This window comes from Diabrotica virgifera, chromosome 3 (genome assembly GCF_917563875.1).
Source record: "Diabrotica virgifera virgifera chromosome 3, PGI_DIABVI_V3a".
NCBI lineage: Eukaryota > Metazoa > Arthropoda > Insecta > Coleoptera > Chrysomelidae > Diabrotica > Diabrotica virgifera.
The window spans coordinates 47,306,320-47,327,143 of record NC_065445.1 but is presented as its reverse complement, the minus strand read 5'-3'; the positions used below and the strand labels follow the sequence as shown (position 1 = coordinate 47,327,143).

General features: G+C 32.1%; 1 protein-coding gene across 1 annotated transcript in view; it reads right to left on the bottom strand.

The window, feature by feature from the left end:
• LOC114325812 (maltase A1) overlaps window positions 1-20,824 on the bottom strand; it is a 57,992-nt gene that overhangs the window by 23,293 nt on the left and 13,875 nt on the right. Inside the window, exon 2 of the mRNA XM_028273936.2 lies at window positions 15,011-15,342. Within this exon, the coding sequence (XP_028129737.1) occupies window positions 15,011-15,342 (332 nt within the window). The remainder of the gene's footprint in view (window positions 1-15,010; window positions 15,343-20,824) is intronic.

The window sequence follows — 20,824 nt, the reverse complement described above, 5'->3', positions numbered from 1 at the left end:
TAAAATTTCAAATTTTGAACGCTCATATATTTGTTTATACAGGGTGTTTCATTAATAATTGTCCATATAGTAACTGGAGAAACCTTAGCTCAAAATACGACGATTTAACCTAAAACAATTAAATAAAATGTGGTTCCTTACTGAGTTACAGGGTGTTTTATCTAAAAATTTAAAAATTATTTTTGCTCAGCATTTGAAAACTATTCGACATATCCTTTTCATACTTGGCAAAAAGTGCGATTACTACACACCCTACTAAATTATGATACACAAACGTTTCTAGCTACTACCAGAGGCGTACGACAGGGCATAGTAAATGGTTGATCCTTCTCAAATTCTATGCCACTGGAGGAATTACTATTTTAGTGTCATTTTTAGATTCATCAATACTTTCTACGTAAATAATACACTCTTAATTGGTAACGATAAAGTCATTATTTTTCGAGATATTTGAAGTTAAATATGAAACGGCACAGTTATTTTGATTAATTTATGATATGATTCATATGATTAAAATTTAAAAACTATTTGTAGCCAGAACTTTAAAACTATTTGGCCTATTCTTATCATACTTGGCAGAAAGTGTCGGCACTGTACACCCTACTAAATTAAGATAAATAAACGTTTCTAGCTACTACCAGAGGCGTACGACAGGGGATAGTGGCTGGTTGACACTTCCCAAATTCTACGCCACTGACGAAATTGCTATTTTAGTGTAATTATTTGATTTTCCAATACTTTTTACGTAAATAATATACTCTTCATTCGTAACGATAAAATGATTAGTTTTAGAGATATTTGAACTTAAAAATGAAGGGATACACTACATTAATCAAAATAACCGTGTCGTTTCATTTTTAACTTCAAAGATCTCGAAAACTAATGACTTTATCGTTACGAATAAAGAGGATATTATTTTCATAGAAAATATTGGAGAATCTAAAAATTAAACTAAAATAGCAATTCCGCCAGTCGCGTAGAATTTGGAAAGGGTCAACCTTTCACTTTCCCCCGTCGTACGCCTCTGGAAACAGCCAGAAACGTTTTTTTTAACATAATTTAGTAGTTTGTACAGTACCTATACTTCCTACCAAGTATAAAAAGGATGCGTCGAATAGTTTTAAAATGCTGAGCAAAAATAGTTTTTAAATTTTTAGATAAAACACCCTGTAACTCAGTAAGGAACCACATTTTATTTTAGTGTTTTAGGTTAAATCTTTGTATTTTGTGCTAAGGTTTCTCCAGTTGCTATATGGACAATTATTAATGGAACACCCTGTATATAAATCGGCGTTTATTCGTGTCAAATTTCAATACGATACGAAACAAAACTTTAACCAAAACTCGAATTCAAAAAATTCGTGTTTTTATCGTAGTCTTGCTACGATAACCAACGGTAGAGACGTTTTGTGCTACAATTAACATTAGAATTCGTTTTGTCGTATTAATTAATTAAACGCTTTTCTTTAGTTCAATCGTTTGGGTCAAATCTTTGGACGTTAATTTGACTGCCTTTTCTTCAATGCAAATGACTAAAAATTTGCAGACATGCATTCGCGGGAACAATACAGGAATAGTCAATACAAATTTTTTTTTGTTTATTAATTGTTTAAATAAAAGAACGATTTTAACGGAAAATGCTTAAATTCTCTTGTTTTTTACAATGAAGAAACTTGAAACTTTTACAGATTGTAGCTAATTATATGAACTACACATAATTTTACTTTTTATGTTAATTGTTTACGTTATGCTTCCTAAATAAACAATAAAGTTTCAAATTTTTTGCCGATTTCCACTACTTTTCATGTTTGTACATCATATGTTTTATACATATTTTAATAAACATGACGATATATTTTAATGTTTGAAAAGTGTAAGACTAAAAAGTAAAAAATAAAAAGTATGAAAAAAATATTTTTAAGAAACGCTTTTCTTTAGTTACGAGTGACTAAAATTAAACATATTAAAAAATCAACTAAAAAGCAAAAAATAGAAAAAATTGAAAAAAATCTAACACATTCCTTAAAGAAAAGCGTGGTGCGAAAACCGTTTATTCGATGAAGACCCGCCGCGCTTTTCTTTGACGAATGTGTTAGATTTTTTCAATTTTTTGCTTTTTAGTTGATTATTTTATAATATGTTTAATTTTAGTCACTCGTAACTAAAGAAAAGCGTTTCCTAAAAATATTTTTTTCATATTTTTTTATTTTTAGTTTACTTCTATCTGTCTGATGTCTGAGATGGAACTTCTGACTTAAATACTGATTTCTGCAGCATGCCCCAAATGTACGCATCAGGTGTTGTTGGATCAGATGAGCAAGCTCGGTACTCGAAGCCCGTTCAACGAGAAATTATTCAGTTTTCAAAATGTTTGGGAGGGAAGGCTAAGATAAAGGCTTTTATAACTCGCTAACAAAAGGTGTAATAATAATATCTTTATAAAGGTCTTGGTTAACACTAGAAGCACCAGAGCGGTCATTTTGATTGCTTCCTATTTTTGACCCTCTGTATTACTTATTCCTAGTTGTTTTAGAAAGTTGATAATTTAGGACTTTTCCTAGATCTGCTCGAGGATTGTAATTCCTCCTTTACAGGTACTTAGTGTAATTACTTTTTGAGATGTGTTAATATATACCTAGAAGCACAAGAGCGGTTATTTTGATTGCTTTCTATTTTTGTCCCCCTGTATTACTACTTATTCATAGTTATTCTAGAAACTAAAAAATTTAGGACTTTGCTACATCTATTTAACGATTTCAAATTCTCTTTTGCAGGTAGGTACTTAGTGTAATTAATTTTTGAATATGTTGATGTCTAACCTAGAAAAGATGCGGTCCTTATTACGGACGAGAAGTACCAGATCTGAGCGATGATAAACAGATTTTGCACTTGCGTCGGCAAAATAGAACCTATTTATAGAGAATTGTATATTTTGATACACCTACAACTGGCTAAACTATTATATCTATTGACGAACAGCTTTTTCCCACAACGGCATGATGTCACTTCACTCAGCACATGGCATATAAACCCAATAAGGTTGGAATCAAATTCTGGCTTACAGCTAATGTCTAGTCCAAATATTTATTGCACGGATTTCCTTACCTACGGAAAGATGAACAACGACCAGACAATCAACTTCTAAGGGTACATGTAATTAGCCGTCTAATGGGCCCATTTATGAATAAGGAAAGAAATGTCACGACACATAAAAAGTATTACGAAAGAAGGCTACCAGCAGCACTGGAACAATAAACCGAGCAAGAAAGGATATTCCTCCGTCAATAAAAAACGAATAGATGGAATTATACAAATCAAAAATTTTCATACACGAAGACTTGGAAATCAGGTGTACCAGAGAAAAATGATCAAAAATGTTGTAGCGTTGAATTCCCTATACTCAAACAATATTGAAATAGGCATAGACAAAAAGGAGAAACCTAACTATATAACTAATACTACAACCATACAAAATACGGAGTAGACGTTGTAGATCAGATGGCCATACAGTGCTCAACCAAATCAGCTTCAAGAAGATGGCCGTTGCAGGCTTTTTTTAATATCTTAGATATGGTAGGAAAAAATGCTTGGATTTTGTATAAGGAAGTTACTGGTTGTCAAATATCTGGGCAAACTTTCCCACTTCAGTTAGCAGACGAATTGCGACAAGATCATCGGACTAAGGGCAGGACAACATCAACGGAAACAAATCAGAGATACAACACCTCAATCAAATAATAAACGTAGGCAGTTAGTCCTGTCGCCAGGTGGGGTACAAAGGCCTTCTTAATTCAGATGGACTTACCCAAGTTTTTTTTATGTATTTTGGCCCGTAGAACACGAATTTTTTGGGTAACAGTTGATCTGGATGTCGATAAGATTGTTATAAACAAAGAAGTTGAGGAATTACATAACAGCGATTTCTCGCAAAACAAAACATTTTTTTGTATTTTTTGGGTCATTCTAACCAAAAAATGTTCCTACAAGTTTTTTTGTAGGATGCATAGTTTTCAAGATAAACGCGGTTGAACTTTCAAAAAATCGAAAAATTGCAATTTTTGAACCCGAATACCCTTTAAATAAAAAATAAAATAGCAATTCCGCTTACTGCCTTTAAAAGTTTGAGTCAAATTATATCTGTTTTGAATATTTGCATTGCTAAAAATTTATTTTTTGATTGTTAAAAAAAGCTATAAACACATAGTGTTTCCCGTGTCTAATACATGCGTTTTAATGCATGCTACGTAGAAATAGGCCCGGTTGCACTTTTACCTCCTCTAAATACTCGTTTGATTTTAAATGAGAAATCATTGAAAACATCACTCAAGCACTAGGTGTTTATAGCTTGGTTTAACAATAAAATAATAAATTTTTAGCAATACAAATAATTAAAACCGATATAATTTGACTTAAACTTTCAAATGCGGTAAGCAGAATTGCTATTTTATTTTTTCATCAAAAGTTATTCGGGTTCAAAAATTGCAATTTTTCGATTTTTTGAAAGTTCAACGGCGTTTATCTCGAAAACTATGCATCCTACGAAAATATTTGTAGGAACATTTTTTGGTTAGAATGGCCCAAAAAATACAAAAAAATGTTTTGTTTTGCGAGAAATCGCTGTTATGTGATTCCTCAACTTCTTGGTTTATAACAAACATATCGACATCCGGATCAACTGTTACCCAAAAAATTCGTGTTCTACAGGTCAGAATACATAAAAAAAACTTGGGTAAGTCCATCTGAATACAGGAGGCCGTTGTACCCCCCCCCCCTGGCGACAGGACTAAGTGACAAATGCTACCATATCTCGGACATGTGATGCGGAGCGAGAAGTATGGCATCCTATGACTCATAATGCAAGGAAGGGTAGGTAGCAGAAGAAGCATCGGAAGAAGACGAATTTCATGGCTGAGGAACCTGAGGCAATGGTTTGGATGCAGCTCAAAAATTAAAATAGCTATGATGATTGCCAACCTCCGTAGCGGAGATAGCACCTGAAGAAGAAGAAGTGGAAAACTGACAACTAAAACTAAAATAAAACATGTGAAAGTCATATACCTACCTATGTAAAAATTTGTGTACAGGTCTAGGTCTTGTACAAGTCAAATAAAAAATTTTGTTACTCCATAAATTATGCTTAAATAATTAAATAATTTATTTAAATTAACTAAATGTCTTTTGCTAGTAGGAATTAACTCAATATAGGTTTTTTTCAATTAAAAACGATACGAAAACGACTGGCGATAGAAAATTCTAATACCCGTCATATTAACCGCTCCGGTGCCTCTAGTGTCAAGACTGACTTAATAACAAGTTATAACTCTGGAATTGCCCGGCATTGGCCTATCAGAGGTGACAGATCCTGGTTCGGCATTTATGCAGCCGAGCCAGGTGAGGGAGTAGCCGTTGAAGAGATTTCCAGCTTTCTGCGAAGCCATAAGGTTGCTGAACGATTAGACGTTCGGGGCGGCAGAAGGATCTCAAATATGCAGCTCCTGTTGAATCTGACAGACATGGGAGGCCGGTGCAGACTGGGCCCCAGAAAGGCCCATTCTTATAAACCTAATCGGTATGATAGGGGTGGTACAATGGACCTGCAGTAGAAGGTCAAAGTGTCTGAAGGGCTCACAAGTGGGCTCTACCCCGATGTACCATACCATACCAAGAGTGACATTTAGTTCATAATTTTGGGGTATCTCACGAATTTGATTATGCAAAAATATCTTAAAAAAATAAAAAATATTTTTTATCTTATCTAATAAGCACCTTATTAACACTTAAAAAACAATGTAACTCTTCATTAACAATTAAAAAACAAATACAATAAACCCAAAATATTCACAGGAATCTTAACACATATAATAAGGTTTGACCTTGAATTGATGCACTTGATAATTCAAAAATGATTTTTCCTACTTGTGTTTTTGACCCTTGATAATCGTCATTTCTCGTGTTTGTTGTCCAATTATTATAAACAAAAGTTTCTATCTACTGCCAGAGGCGTACGGCAGGGGATAGTGAATGGTTGACCCTTCTCAAATTCTACGCCACTGGAGGAATTACTATTTTAGTGCCATTTTTATATTCTCCAATACTTTCTACGTAAATAATATACTCTTCACTACTAACGATAAAGTCATTACTTTTCCAGATATTTGAAGTTAAATATGAAACGGAACAGTTATTTTGATTAATTTATGATATGATTTATACGATTAAAATTTAAAAATTATTTGTAGCCAGTACTTTAAAACTATTTGGCGTATCCTGATCATACTTGGCAGAAAGTGTAGGGACTGTACGCCCTACTAAAATAAGGTAAATATACGTTTCTTGCTACTACCAGAGGCGTACGACAGGGGATAGTGATTGGTTGGCCCTTCCCAAATTCTACACCACAGGCGAAATTGCTATTTTAGTGTAATTTTTTGATTTTCCAATACTTTTTATGTAAATAATATTCTGTTCATTCGTAACCATAAAATGATTAGTTTTCGAGATATTTGAAATTAAAAATGAAGCGACACAATACATTAATCAAAATAACCGTATTGTTTCATTTTTAACTTCAAATATCTCGAAAACTAACGACTTTATCGTTACGAATGAAGAGTATATTATTTTCATAGAAAATATTGGAGAATCCAAAAATTGAACTAAAATAGCAATTCCGCCAGTGGCGTAGAATTTGGAAAGGGTCAACCATTCATTTTCCCCCGTCGTACGCCTCTGGTAATATCCAAAAACGTTTGTTTAACAAAATTTAGTAGTTTTTACAGTACCTATACATCCTACTAAGTATGAGAAGGATACGTCAAATAGTTTTAAAATGCTGAGCAAAAATAATTTTTAAATTTTTAGATAAAACACCCTGTAACTCAGTAAGGGACCACATTTTATTTAAGTGTTTTAGGTTAAATCTTCGTATTTTGTGCTGAGGTTTCTCCAGTTACTATATGGACAATTATTAATGAAACACCCTGTATAACATAAGATGCAATCATCAAATATCAAATTTAATTAATGTTATACGAGGTATGCCAAAAAAAAAATTTGGATTTCACTCAAGAGTAAAGTACCTTTACATTATAAAATATCGAAAATTGTTATTAAGAAAAGTTGTTTGAAATTAAAAACTATGTTTTGATATTCAATTACATCCTCCTAATTAAAATATTGTGAATAATAAAGACACAACTCTTAAGAAAAATTAATATTTTTTACATACCTCGTATAAAATTAAAAAAGTTTGATATCTGATGGTTGTATCTTAGATTTTAGACCAGGGAGAGCATTTTATGAAGAATAACTTTTTTTCGTAAAAGTGATAATAAAATAGTTATCATAATTGTAATAAAATGATGATGAGTATCCGTAATTTGAGAAAAAAGTGAATTTTTTTTTCGATTAGAATGATGTAATTGTATATTTAGAAATAGTTTCTAATTTCAGACAACTTTTCATTATAGCATTTTTTGATATTCTGGAATATAAAGGTACTTTACTCTTTAACGAAATTCATATTTTTGACATAACTCGTATAAACTTGATAAAATTTGATATCTGATGGTTGAGTTTTAGATTTTTGACTATCCAGAGCATTTTATCAGGAATAACTTTTTTCGTAAAATTGATAATAAAAAAGTTTTCCATGTTATTCTTAGCTACGTAGACACACTGTATAAGAGCTTCTGTATAAAAATTTTCAAATTGCAATGTCATATTCGGATTCAGCATAATCATAAACAAAATAGAAACATATTTGATCAAAGTAAATTTAACGATATTTTTAAAATTATTTATACAAAACAATTGTTATTGTTTACACAATTAATAAACAATTAGCGGCCAAATCTGTGTAGAACTTTTTACTTTAACATGTATATAAACCAACAAAAAAAGTTTTAGAAAAATATAAGCTTCTTTGGATTTTTCCGAAACAATGCATGTTTTCGTTCTAATTGCACTCCCCTATACGTTGAAATCGATCGACCGGTCAACGTGTACTGAATGATTGCCAGTAAAGACTGCCAAACCGCCTGACTTGTTTTCAAGCGGCGTGCACGTGGTGATGTAGCAGAAACTGGCGTGCTCTCGGTCCACGCAGCTTGCAAGTCAGTTGCACGCGCGCCGCGGCTCAGCTCGAGTATGCAGTGATATAAATTCAACTCATGCTGGTACCTGTTTAGATCAATTTTCAGCTTGCCACAATGTATTGCCACGTGGATTGCTTGGAGAAGAATCGAAAATTATGGTGCAACGTAAGTGAGACTTAAAGCGGCCCTATCTATAAGCTGAGCTGGGCTAAGCTGGAGTTTAAAATTTCTTGGCGCAACTAGGTATTAGACCAATTTTCAGTGCGACCTCTTAAACCTTATTTTAGGGTATCTTATGAAAATGATTAAACAAAAAAATCTCATGTGGATATTTTCCCCAACGAACCCGAGCTTTTCGCCTTGTCTATGATGATATTTACATTTTGCATATTTTTCTAAAGTTTTCTATTTTGAGATTCTTGTACGTTCTTTAAAGGTAAAATATTGCAAAACCTCTAAATTTTAAAAAACCGCTTGTAGGGGAGTGCAATTAGAACGAGAAGATACAATGTTTCGGAAAAAATCAAACAAGGTTATATTTTTCTAAAACTTTTTTTGTTAGTTTATAAATATGTTAAAGTAAAAAGTTCTACTCACAAATTTCGCCGCTAATTGTTTATTAATTGTTTAAACAATAACAATTGTTTTGTATAAATAATGTTAGGAATATGAGTGAATTCAACATCTTATTTTGATAAAAAATGTTTTTATTTTAGTTTTGATTATGCTGAACCCGAATCTGACATTACAATTTGCAAATTCAAAATGGCGGATTCAAAATGGCGGATTTTTTCCTAAAATTCCTTAAAAAGCAGTTGTAAAATCCGATTTTTGTTTATAAAACGTGTTTGTTTACATATATGTGGATATTTTTGAGAGGTTGCTGAACCTGAATCAAATTTTGATAATTTAAATTATAAAATGGCAGATCCAAAATGGCGGATAACTTAAAAAATATTTGTAAAATCATAATTTCTTTACAAAATGTATTTATTTCTACATATATTTATTTTTGAGAGCTTTGATAAACCGAACTTAAATGTTAACATTATAAACTATAAAATGGCGGATCCAAAATGCGGATTTTCTAAAAAGAACATAAAAAAGAACATTTTTCTAAAACATTTATTGTCTTTATTTTTAACAGGTTGTTGAATCTGAATTAAAGATTAAAAATTTAAATTTCAAAATGGCGGATCCAAAATGGCGGATATTTAAATGAAAAACAAGTAGAATCCAATCAAACAAATATGGAATTTCATTCTTAAAAAAAAGATAAACAAATAATTTTCACCAATATATTAAAAATTAAAATGTATTAGAAAGAAAGAACCAATTATTTAAAATCTATCTCTTCAATATTCAAAAAATTGTTGCAATGGAATCATAAATAAAAAGTTATTCTTAGTAAAAAGCTCTGCATATTCTAAAACTTTAAATGCAATCATAAAATATCAATTTTTTTCAATTTTGTACAAGATATGTCAATAAATAAAAATTTCAGTTAGGAGTCAAATACCTATATTTTTCATAATACTGAAAATTGTTATTATGGAAAGTTGTTCAGAATTAAAAACGATGTGTCAATATGCAATTACACTTTTATGCAATTTTTTTACATAATATCTCGTATAATATTGATAAAATATAATATTTTATATTTGCATATTAAGTGTTAGACCATGCACAGCTATTTATGATGAATAACTTTCTTCATAAAATTAATAATAAATCAGTTATTATAAATAATAAGTGAAAATTTAATGATGTTCGGTATAATTAACTTGAAACAATATTAAAAAAAAAACAAATTTTCGATTAGAAGGATATAATTACATATTGGAACATAGTTTTTAATTCCAAACAACTTTTCTTTATAAAAATTTTCGATATTGTGAAATATAAAGGTACTTTACTCTTGAGTGAAATTCATATTTTTTGACATACCTCGTACAAAATTAACAAAATTTGAAATTTGATGGTTGCATCTTATGTTATATACGATGCAGAGTATTTTATAAAGAATAACTTTTTTTCGTAAAACTGATATTAAAAAAGTTATCAATAGGTTCCTAGTTACGCAGACATACTGTATAAGAGCTAAAAAAATTTTTTTGTTGAACATTTATTATTTTTGAAGCTTATTATTAAATTAATTTTAGGTAAGTTTTACAGAAAAAAGTTTTGATCACTCTGTATATACATTTTTTGAGCTGGTAATTTTCGGTTTTTGTATTACATTTTTGTTATCTTTCTTAGTTTTCTCAAAAAGAAATTATTTATTTCATTTTTAATCTAAAATAATTCAGTGTTTTTTAAAGATTACATCCTAGGCTTTAAAAAAATATTAAAAAAATTGTATTAGATTTATTCAAACTTGAGTAATACCGTCTTAAAGTGGTAGGAATTCTGTAGAACTACGAAGTTTTCAAAAATTACATTTTTTGAGACGGCGTATTATTTGAATTAAATTTTTGAGATTTTTTTTGAATGAAAAATTGTTTAGTAAGATGATTGAGAGGTAAGTTGTGCAAATTTGAGAGCTTTGTAAGTAAAATTGTATTAGTTACACATTTTTAAATCATTTTTAAACAAAATTCATGTAAGTCTCATTTTCCGCCCACACCGTACTTATGTCCATACATTTTATTTCTTTTTATTACAACCATAAGATAGCTTATTTTATCTTCTTTCATGTCCAATTTGTAAAATGTCTTTTGATCCATTAGTTAAAGAATTACATTTAAAAAACTCAACCGTGCTCTTCTTCCAACTCTAGTTTATATTGCGCCAATGTGTGTGAGAAGGGTGACTTTAGCGTTATAAATAAAAAATTACAGAAGCTAGAGATTTAATTTTAGAAAAATCTTTATATGAGATTATTTTTGTAAAATTTTCTGAATTTTTCAATGGTTAAGTCAGTTTTTTTCTAAAAATTATATTTTCGGAGTTATTTAAAAAAACATCTAACTTCGCTGTTCATTTGTTTAATAAAAAATGAAGCACCCACTTCTCGAGTAGAACTTTTTGATATGTTGTTTATTAAATATTTCTTAATGAAATTACAAAAAGTTTTATCTTGTTTGATTTTTTCCGAAGTGAAAATCTAAATGCACTCCCCTATTGGATTGGCATGAAATTTGGCATACACATAGCTAACAAGTCAAAGAAAAATAGTGGTATTTTGCCGATGTGTGCTTTTGCCCTAGGGGGGAGTTTCGCCCCCTATTGGGGGTGTAAATGTATGTTCCAAATAAGTCCGGAAATGGATATAATGACTAATTCTAAGCAACTCTTTTTCTATAAAGTTTTTTCACCAAAATAATACGTTTCGAGTAATGTGCGAGTGAATATGTTAATTTTTTTTACAAAATAACCACGTTTTCAGACGGTTTTTCGCAAATAACTCAAACAGTAAGTATTTGGTCGAAAAAAATTCATATCAAAAATATAGCACGTAAAAAAGTAAAAAACATGGTGTATATGTTACAGTCAAATCCCGAATTTCAGGCACTCCTAGGTTTGACTAGGCAATCCTCAGGTCTGACTGACGGTCTTAGTCAAAGCCCGAAATAAATTACAGTTTCGGCCTTTGACTAGTCAAACCTAGGAGAGACTAAGTTGGTCAGGCAAAGGTCGAAATTTAATTTTATGAAATCGGGGTTTGACTAGTCAAACCCCGATTAGGTATTAAAATGTCGTAATTTGTTAGATTAGGTTTAAAAAAACGTCATTTTTTAATTTTAGTGTTTATTATTTTTATTTTGTTCTAATTAAAATTAAAAAATTTGTGTTTATTTTCACTTGTTAAGGCATTATCGCAATTAGAATTGCACAATACGTTAGACTTTTTACACTTATATAATTTTGAAGAGCATTTCTTATGACAATAGCATTTTATAAAGCCTTGTCCTCCAAATTCAGAATCTTTTGCACTAATTTCTCTTATAGACAGCTTAACGTCTGAAACATCTTCGAAATTAAGAGAATTCTCTTTGCATTGTCTTATTTGATTTCTTGAAAAAAAGTGTGTTTATTGTTCCGTATTTCATACCAACTCTATATAAACCGTTAATTTTTTTATCTTGTATGATACAAAAATTTTTTCGAGCAGCTCCTTTGGCTCTATCAAAGCTGGAGGTACATATTGTTGCCGTTTTTTTCGATCCGAATTGGAGGACATTTTTTCACTTAATTGTTTCTTAGCATTAGCCTGGGCATGAAGACCTTCCACCACCTTTACTTTATTTTTTTAAATTTTTTCTGTCTGTGTACAATGCATGCATGTAACTTTTCTTTCAAAACCTTCATAGTATGCACCTAGTGTGCTGTCAGCGCACACAACATGTACCACTTGATTACAAATTATGCACGTATGTGCGTCAGAGCTCCCCTTTTGGCAAATACAACAAACCACATCTGAAGAAGTAATCTGAATTTTTTGACAATTTTCTTTCTCTCCTAGTGACGACGGTCCAGGGGCTTCGTTAGTATTATGATGATCCTAAGATTTTTCTCCGATTGAAATATCTTTTTTCACAGTTGACGATGACATTCCTATTCCATTTGTTTTTGCTAGAATAAAATTCATATACTTAGTCAAATCAAATTACGTGTAAATAATAATCAAACTCCGTTCGCTCCACTCAGACGCATTTTGACAGATTTAGACTAGAAAGAGATTAAAATAAAGGAAAGGTGATTGAAGGTCTTCATGTCCAGGCTAATTCTATCAAACAATTAAGTGAAAATAAAAAATTCCTCCTAATTCGATCGGAAAAACTGTAACAATATCTATCCCCAGCTTTGATAGAGCCAAAGGAGATGCTCGAAATATTTTGGGTATAATACAAGATAAAACAATTCACGGTTTATATAGAGTTTTTACGAAATACGGAACAATAAACACACTTTTTTCAAGAAATCAAATAGGAGAATACAAAGGGAATTTTCTTAATTTTGAAGATGTCCAGGCTGTCTCTAAGAAAAATTAGTACAAAATATTCTAAATTTGGAGGACAAGACTTTATAAAATGCTACTGCAATAAGAAATGCTCTTCAAAATTATGTAAGAGTAAAAGATCTAACGTATTGTGCAACTATAAATGCCATAATGCCCCAACATATGAGAATAAACACTATTTTTTTATTTTAATTACGACAATATAAAAATAATAAACATTAAAATTAAAAAATTGCGTTTTATTAAACCTAATCTAACAAATTACGACAGTTTAATAGCTGATCAGGGTTTGACTAGTCAAACCCCGATTTCATAAAATTAAATTTCGACCTTTGCCTGACAACCTTAGTCTCTCCTAGGTTTGACTAGTCAAAGGCCGAAACTGCAATTCGTTTCGGGCTTTGACTAAGACCATCAGTCAGTCCTGAGGATTGCCTAGTCAAACCTAGGAGTGCCTGAAATTCGGGCTTTGACTATAACATATATATTAGGTCACTATACTTAGTAGAAGCAGAGTTATAGCTATTGAAAAATAGGTTTATATTCGTCAAATTCCAAATCGAATATTTTAACGTGCCATAACCAAAAAACGAAGCACTTTCTTGGGCAAAACTCATTTAGCTTTTTTAAAGTGTTTAAAAAATGCTTATTTTTGTTTTAAAAAAAATTTTTAGCATCAAAAGTAGACAAGTTACCCTGAAAATAAAGTTGGTCCCTTTTTTTTGGTAAGAAATCGGAAAAATCACCCCCTAATTAGCATTTCAAATGAACTTAATTGTTACCACTTCACAAGTTTTTTACTCGCGTATGTATTGATCATAGGATCTGTAAGTTTTATCGGTTCAAAGTCCTTACTTTTGAAAGAGCTGTAGTTAAAAGGGCTTGAACGAGTCACTTATAACGAGTGTATGCAAATTTAGAAACACGGAATCTTAACCAATTTTTGTTTTACAGAAAAACAAAAAAATACAAAATATTCAAAAAAGTAGAGTCGACTTTTTTTATTCATTAAGATTTTTGGCATCTCTAACAATTTTTAAGTTATTTTGAAATAAAGCTTTTTTTCAAAATTAAAATTTTTTAAAAAATTTACTTTAAAACTAAATTTTTTCAAAAATAATCACTTTGAATCGATGAAACTTACAGATCATATATAAACTCAACATAAGTAAAGTAACTTGCGAAGCGGTAACAATTAATTTCATTTAAGTTGCTAATTGGGGGGTGATCTTCCTGATTTTTTTGCCAAAACAAAAGGGACCAACTTTATTTTGAGCGTAACTTGGTTACATTTGGTGCTAGAAATTTTTTTTTATAACAACAGAAATAAAGCTTTTTTAAACACTTTAAAAAAGTTGTAATGTGTTTTCCCCACGAATGCTTCATTATTTGGATATTTCACATTGAATTATTCTATTTGGAATTTTTCGAATATGAACCTATTTTTCATTAGCTATCACTCTGCTTTTGCTAGGTATAGAGACCTAATATATATACCGTTTTTTCACTTTTTTTTAGGCTATAGTTTTCGTAAGAATATTTTTTTCGACAAAATGCCTACGTTTTGAGTTATTTGGGAAAATCCGTCTAAAAACGTGTTTATTTTGTTGAAAAATAAACATGTTCACTTGCAAATAACTCGAAAAGTATTGATTTGGTGAAAAAACTCTATAGAACAAAACTTGCTTAAAATTACTCAGTTTATCCATTTCGGGACTTATCTTGGACATATATTTTTTCACCCCCGAGATATGGTGAAACTCACCCCTAGGGCAAAAGCACACATCGGCACCATATCACTTTTTTTCTTTGACATCTAGCTATACGTGTGCTAAATTTCATGTCAATCCAAGCGGTTCTTTAAAATTTACAGCAAAAACCGTGAAAGAATGTATTATCTGTATTAATTGAGAATGTATATAGATAATTTTGATTATCTAGCTATACTTACCCAATTATTTGGAGGTTCATTCTTATCTCCATTTTTCCCATCGACCCAAACAAAAAAGTCTTCATATCCTTCTTCTCTATTTTCTGATTTCGTAAACCATGGGTGCTGATCGCTGGTATGATTTGGTACATAATCCAGCACGATTTTTAGTCCACGTGAATGTGTTTCATTTATAAGTTTAACGAAAGTCTCCAAGTCTCCAAATATCGGATTAATGTCTCTAAAATCACTGATGTCGTATCCTTCGTCCACCAATGGTGATTTGTATATGGGTGAAAGCCATACTCCCGTTACTCCAAGATCTTTTACGTAGTCTAATTTCTCAATAATACCTATAACATTAAAAAAATATGACAGACCCGAATTTATGGCATATAATGCAAATATTGTCAACCGCGATGTGTATACATGTTTCATTAATTTCGAGAAGGTATTTGATCAAGTCCTTCTTCTTCTTAACGTGCCCTATCAAGTCCCCTTGACGTTGGCGATTAACATGGCGAAACTGTCTCTGTCTCGAGCTATTCTAAATAGGTGTTCTGCTTTCTTTATTCCTGTCCACTCCCGGATATTCTTCAACCAAGAGGCCTGCTTTCTACCAATTCCTCTGCGTCCTTCGATTTTCTATCGAAGGCCATCTTTCTATATTTGATGTTATCAAGCAGCTCGCGGGTAGCATTTGCTCTCTTAAGGACTGCCACATTTGTCAGCATAGCCGTCCATGGTATTTTCAGAATACGTCTGTGCAGCCACATTTCAAAAGCCTCCAAACGGTTAATGGTGGATATTTTTAATGTCCATGCTTCGACATCATACAAGAGGACTGACCAAATGTAGCATTTAATCATGCGCTTTCGAAGTTGAAGTTGCAAGGTATCATTACAGAAGAATGACCTCATTTTTAAAAATGTCGTGCGGGCTATCTCGATTCTACATTTTATCTCTTTATCTGGATCTAGTTGTTCAGTAATATGGCAACCAAGATATTTAAAACTGGGTACTCTTTGAATTATATGACCATCAATATATAACCGTGAATCTTGATGGGCCAAACGGCTAAATACCATGTATTTTGTTTTTGAACAGTTTATATTTAGGCCAAACTCTCTTCCCACTCTGTCAATGGCATTTAAAAGGTGTTGTAATCCATTCATATCATCACTTAAAATAACTATATCGTCTGCATATCTGATTGTAATTATCACAATTCCATTAACCTTCACACCCGATTCCAAATTATGCAGCGCTTCCTTAAATATTCTATCTGAATACAAATTGAACAACAGTGGGGACAGTATACAACCCTGTCTGACGCCTCTTTGTATTTTGCATATTTTTGTTGATTTTCCATTAATGCAAGCTGTCGCTGTTTGACGCCAGTATAATTTTTCTATGATTCGTACATCTTGACTATCAACTCCTTTATCCTTTAGTACTTTAATTAATTTGTGATGTTGTACTCGATCAAAGGCCTTCTCATAGTCAATAAATACAGCAAAGACGTCTTTGCAGCAAAGAGTGCGTCCAGGGTTCCCAGTCCATTTCTGAAGCCAAATTGTGTTTCATCCTGGTCTTCTTCGCATTTATCTCTGATTCTAGTGTGGATGATACGTAGAAAGATTTTCAAGGTGTGGCTCATAAGGCTTATCATTCTATAGTCGCTACAGTTTTTCGGACGTTGTTTTTTTGGTAGGGTTATGAATTCGGACTTTAACCAATCTTCAGGGATATCACCAGTCGAATAAACATCATTGAAAAGTTTGACTAGTATTCCAATGTTTTCCTCATTTATGAGCTTTAACATTTCTGTAGGTATGTTGTCGGGACCAACGGCTTTCTTGTTTTTTGCCAATTTTATAGCATGTTGTATTTCTGATTTTAGTATTTCTGGTCCTTCACCTTCATCTAAAGTGTCCAGTTCTTCGGGTCTATCATCATTATACAGTTCATTTATATAATTATACCAGGTAGTTCGAATTTCGTGTTCGTCTATTATCATTTTTTCCGACGAATCGGTTATAGTATGTGGAGTTTTCTTATAATAAAGACCAGCTACTTCTCTAACTTTTTTAAACATATTAAACGTATCATGTTTTTCATTCAACTTTTCTAATTCCTTGCATTTATCCTCCATCCATGTTTCTTTAGCTACCTTTATTTTTTGTTTAATTAGTTTTAATTAATTTAATTAGTTTTAGTTTAATTTTAATTAGTAGGCAGGGGTGAGCATAAAAATATATGGAGTTTTTTTTTTGCCGTTCGTGATTGAGAGAGTGCACCAAAATTTGGGAATAAGTAGATCATGACATTACTAAATAAAATCTCCAGGGGCGGAACGCTGCGGGGGAGGGGGACAAATGTTGTGCCGGGTCACAAAAACATAATACACACTGCGACTTTGACCCCTTAAAACAACCCTCATCCCCAACTCTGGTTTCCGGCTCTGGGGATTTTACTTAGCTAAGTCATGGTCTACGTATTCCCAAATTTTGGTGCACTATCTCAATCTAGCACGTCGCAAAAACCCCTTATATTTTTATATTCACACCTACCCCCACCCCTTTATCGGCGCCACGCAGCATTCCACCCCTCGAGATTGTACTTAGTTACCTCATGACCTACTTATTCCCAAATTTTGGTGCACTATCTCGATCATGAGCCTCACAAAAAAATAATAAAAACGGCGATTTTGATCCCTTATACACACACCGGCAAAATTAGCCGAACACGTTAAAAATGGGACATGTTTGATGTCTCGTATTTCATAAACCAGTAGTCCGATTTGAGTGATTCTTTTAGTATGTTATAGCCTTATTATTTAAGAATATCGGTGTAACAATATTGTTGCTAGACAGGTAAATGTCATTTTATACTGGGTGTAACAAGCATACTGTGTTTTTTTCTTAAAGTTCGGAACACCCTGTGGAATATTCCAGCATATATAAAATATTAAAATTAAAACTCGATTGTAGAATTATGCTTTCTTAACATTTTCTTTTTTGATTCATTTGCTTATGTTGGAAAATAAAAAAGTTATGTGCTTTAACAACTAGCCATGTTTTTTATCAATAAATCCTCATAAATTTGCAATTACTCGAGCGTTCTTGTGACCTGAAGTGGATTGTGAAGAGTGGGTGCTACAACCAAAAAAAGTTAAGTTAAGTTTTCCATAAAGTGTGGGACTCTCCATTTTTCAATTTAATTTTCCATTTCCACCAATCGTTTTTTCCGATTATAGCGCTATTTATCCATAATAGGAAAAATGTTGCGAATAAAAGTTGCTTATTTTTACGTCAAGGATCCAAATCTGCAATAAAAATTGGGGGCTCCTATTTAATATTTTAATGTAACCCCCACCCCACCTCCGTGGGGGGTCGTGTTTGGTGCCATTCGGTAGATTTTTGAAAAATATTGAATAGGTGTATTTTGCAGTTTTACGATCTGATGTTCATTTCGGAAAATATCGCAGGGTTCGTATTTATAATTTTTAATTTACCCCCCACCCCTCTCCGTGAGGTGTCACGAGCCCCTACGGAGGTGGGGTGGGGATTTAATTTAAATTCTTAAATAGGAGCCCCCAATTTTTATTGCAGATTTGGATTCTTTACGTAAAAATAAGCAACTTTTATTCGACATATTTTTGAATTATAGATAGCGCTATAATCGGAGAAAAATGATTGTTTCAAATGGAAAATTAAATTAAAAAATGAAAAGTCCCCCACTTTATGGAAAACTTAACTTAACATTTTTCTGATTTTAGCACATACTCTTCACAATCCAATAGGTTCCCATAACGCTCGAGTAACTGCAAATTTAGTATACTTTCCTCCCCTACTATGAGGATTTATTGATGAAAAACATGGATAGTTGTTAACGCACGTAACTTTTTTATTATCGCACATCAGTAAATGAATCGAAAAGGAAAATGTTAAGCAATCCTAAGTCTACAATCGAGTATTAATTCTAATATATTACATATGCTAGAATATTCCACAGGGTGTTCCAAACTTTAAGAAAAAAACACAGTATGATTGGTACACCCGGTATAAAATGGTATTTACCTGTCTAGCAACAATATTATTACAACGATATTCTTAAATAATAAGGCTATAACACACTAAAAGAATCACTCAAATCGGACTACTGGTTTAGGAAATACGAGACATCAAACATCTCCCATTTTTAACGTGTTCGGCTAATTTTGCCGGTGTGTGTAACTACCCTCATGCCCAACTCTGGTTTCCGGCTCTGAGGATTTTACTTAGTTAGGTCATGGTCTACGTATTCCCAAATTTTGGTGCACTATCTCAATCTAGCACGTCGCAAAAAACCCCTTATATTTTTTATATTCACCCCTGCCTCACCCCTTTGTTGGCAACGCAGCTTACCACCCCTAGAGATTTTACTTAGTAACGTCATGACCTACGTATTCCCAAATTTTGGTGCACTCTCTCGATCATGAGCGTCTCAAAAAAAAAATAATAAAAACAGCAACTTTGACCCCTTATAACTACCCTCATCCCCAACTCTGGTTTCCGGCTCTGGGGATTTTACTTAGTAATTTCATGGTCTACTTATTTCCAAATTTTGGTCCACTATTTCAATCACGAACGTCGCAAAAAACCCTTTATATTTTTTATATTCACCCCTACCCCCACTCCTTTGTCGGCCACGCAGCGTTCCACCCCTAGAGATTTTACTTAGTTACGTCATGACCTACTTATTCCCAAATTTTGGTGCACTATCTCGATCATGAGCGTCATAAAAAAATAATAAAATCCACGACTTTGACCCCTTATAACTACCCTCGGCCCCAACTCTGGTTTCCGGCCGTTGGTGAAAGTTATGTACACAACTTATTCAACGTATCCCCGTACAGTTTTTCCATATTACTTATCACGCACAAAATCCGCTTCTATCTCTCCGACTATAAGAGGGAGGCAGATAAAGAAATAGAAAAGTACTTGTTATTTGCTTTGTTATCCTGATAAAGGCTTTTAACATTTTCACTCTGCTTCAAATTACAATTTCTAAATGTATCTTCTGTTATCCCACAATTAAAAGGTTACTAGCTCAATGGTAACATACTCACAGTCTTACTAAGGAAGTAAAACTTCGCTTGTAGGTAAATGTTATATAAATTTTTTATTAAAATTTTATCTAAAATGATCCAAATTGTATAAAAGTGGGTACATCTATAGTACAAAATCACACAAACGTTTTAGGACCAATCAGTCCATCATCAGGTGGTAGAAACCTAAAATAAGCAAACCACTGCATTAAAAAAAGGCCAAGATGAAATTTTGACTGTTTGAAAGTTAGGAAAATTAGATCATGTGGTTACTTACTTTAGATCCAAAGTAGTTGGAACTAGCTACATAGATAGGTCAAAAGACCTTCATTTTACAATATTTATGCCATTTCAGCTACAACAATGTCGACAATAAGTCGATGTTTAAAGGATTTAAAAATGCAGCATTATTATAATGTGGTCTTCATCTTGGCTTCAAACTGACAGACTTAAATATATGACATTAAACGAAAATTGACAAGACCGTCTAGATAGGGAATTTTATGTGTATGCAGTTATTTTGTATTTTAGAAATGCAAAATATTATTACTTTAATATATGAATTTAATTAGCTATTAAATAAATGAGTGAGAATAAACAATTTGAATTAATAGTAACATAAAATTATTTATGATAATTTAATGATGATTGAAAGCGAAAATTTTGCCAACAAGGTAATGACGTCACTTGTTCGAATAGAAGAGCAGAATAAAGAAAAATAAAAATAAAATAAACAAAATAAA